General features: G+C 70.9%; 1 protein-coding gene across 2 annotated transcripts in view; it reads right to left on the bottom strand.

Annotated features, from left to right (window-relative positions):
* Positions 1-381, bottom strand: part of DDX17 (DEAD (Asp-Glu-Ala-Asp) box helicase 17) — a 21151-nt gene that overhangs the window by 19458 nt on the left and 1312 nt on the right. Inside the window, exon 2 of one of the 2 annotated variants that reach the window (XM_014963581.1) lies at positions 139-359. The exons of the other annotated variant lie outside the window; for it this stretch is intronic. Within the exon in view, the coding sequence (XP_014819067.1) occupies positions 139-182 (44 nt within the window). The 5' untranslated portion in view covers positions 183-359. The remainder of the gene's footprint in view (positions 1-138; positions 360-381) is intronic. 2 annotated transcript variants of the gene reach the window in all.

Below are 381 nucleotides of genomic sequence, written 5' to 3' on the forward strand. Positions count from 1 at the left end.
GAACGCGCCCCCCCCCCGTCCCCACTCCTCTCCCCAGCCTTCCTCTCACCAACCCGGGGGGGAAGGCTCCCCCTCCACTGCCCTCCTTGCCGTACCGACCCACGCCAAACACCCCCCCACCCCCCAACTCCCCCTTACCCGCCGCGGTCTCGGTCGCGGCCCCGGTCCCCGAAGCCCCTCATCGCCCCCGGAGGGGTGGGAGAAAGGCAGCGGAACGCCGGCCGTGGGGACGGCGAGGGACTGGGGGTACGGGGAGAGGGTCCAGCCAGGGGCGGCTGTGCCTCGGAGGAATCGCTTTGCGCCACCTCGCTTCTTTGGTGGGATACAAAAGGAGAAGAAGTGGTCAGTGGGTCAGAGACCCGCTGAGCGTCGGCGGACGGG

This window comes from Calidris pugnax, unplaced genomic scaffold, assembly GCF_001431845.1.
Source record: "Calidris pugnax isolate Ruff unplaced genomic scaffold, ASM143184v1 scaffold44, whole genome shotgun sequence".
Classification (NCBI taxonomy): Eukaryota; Metazoa; Chordata; class Aves; order Charadriiformes; family Scolopacidae; genus Calidris; species Calidris pugnax.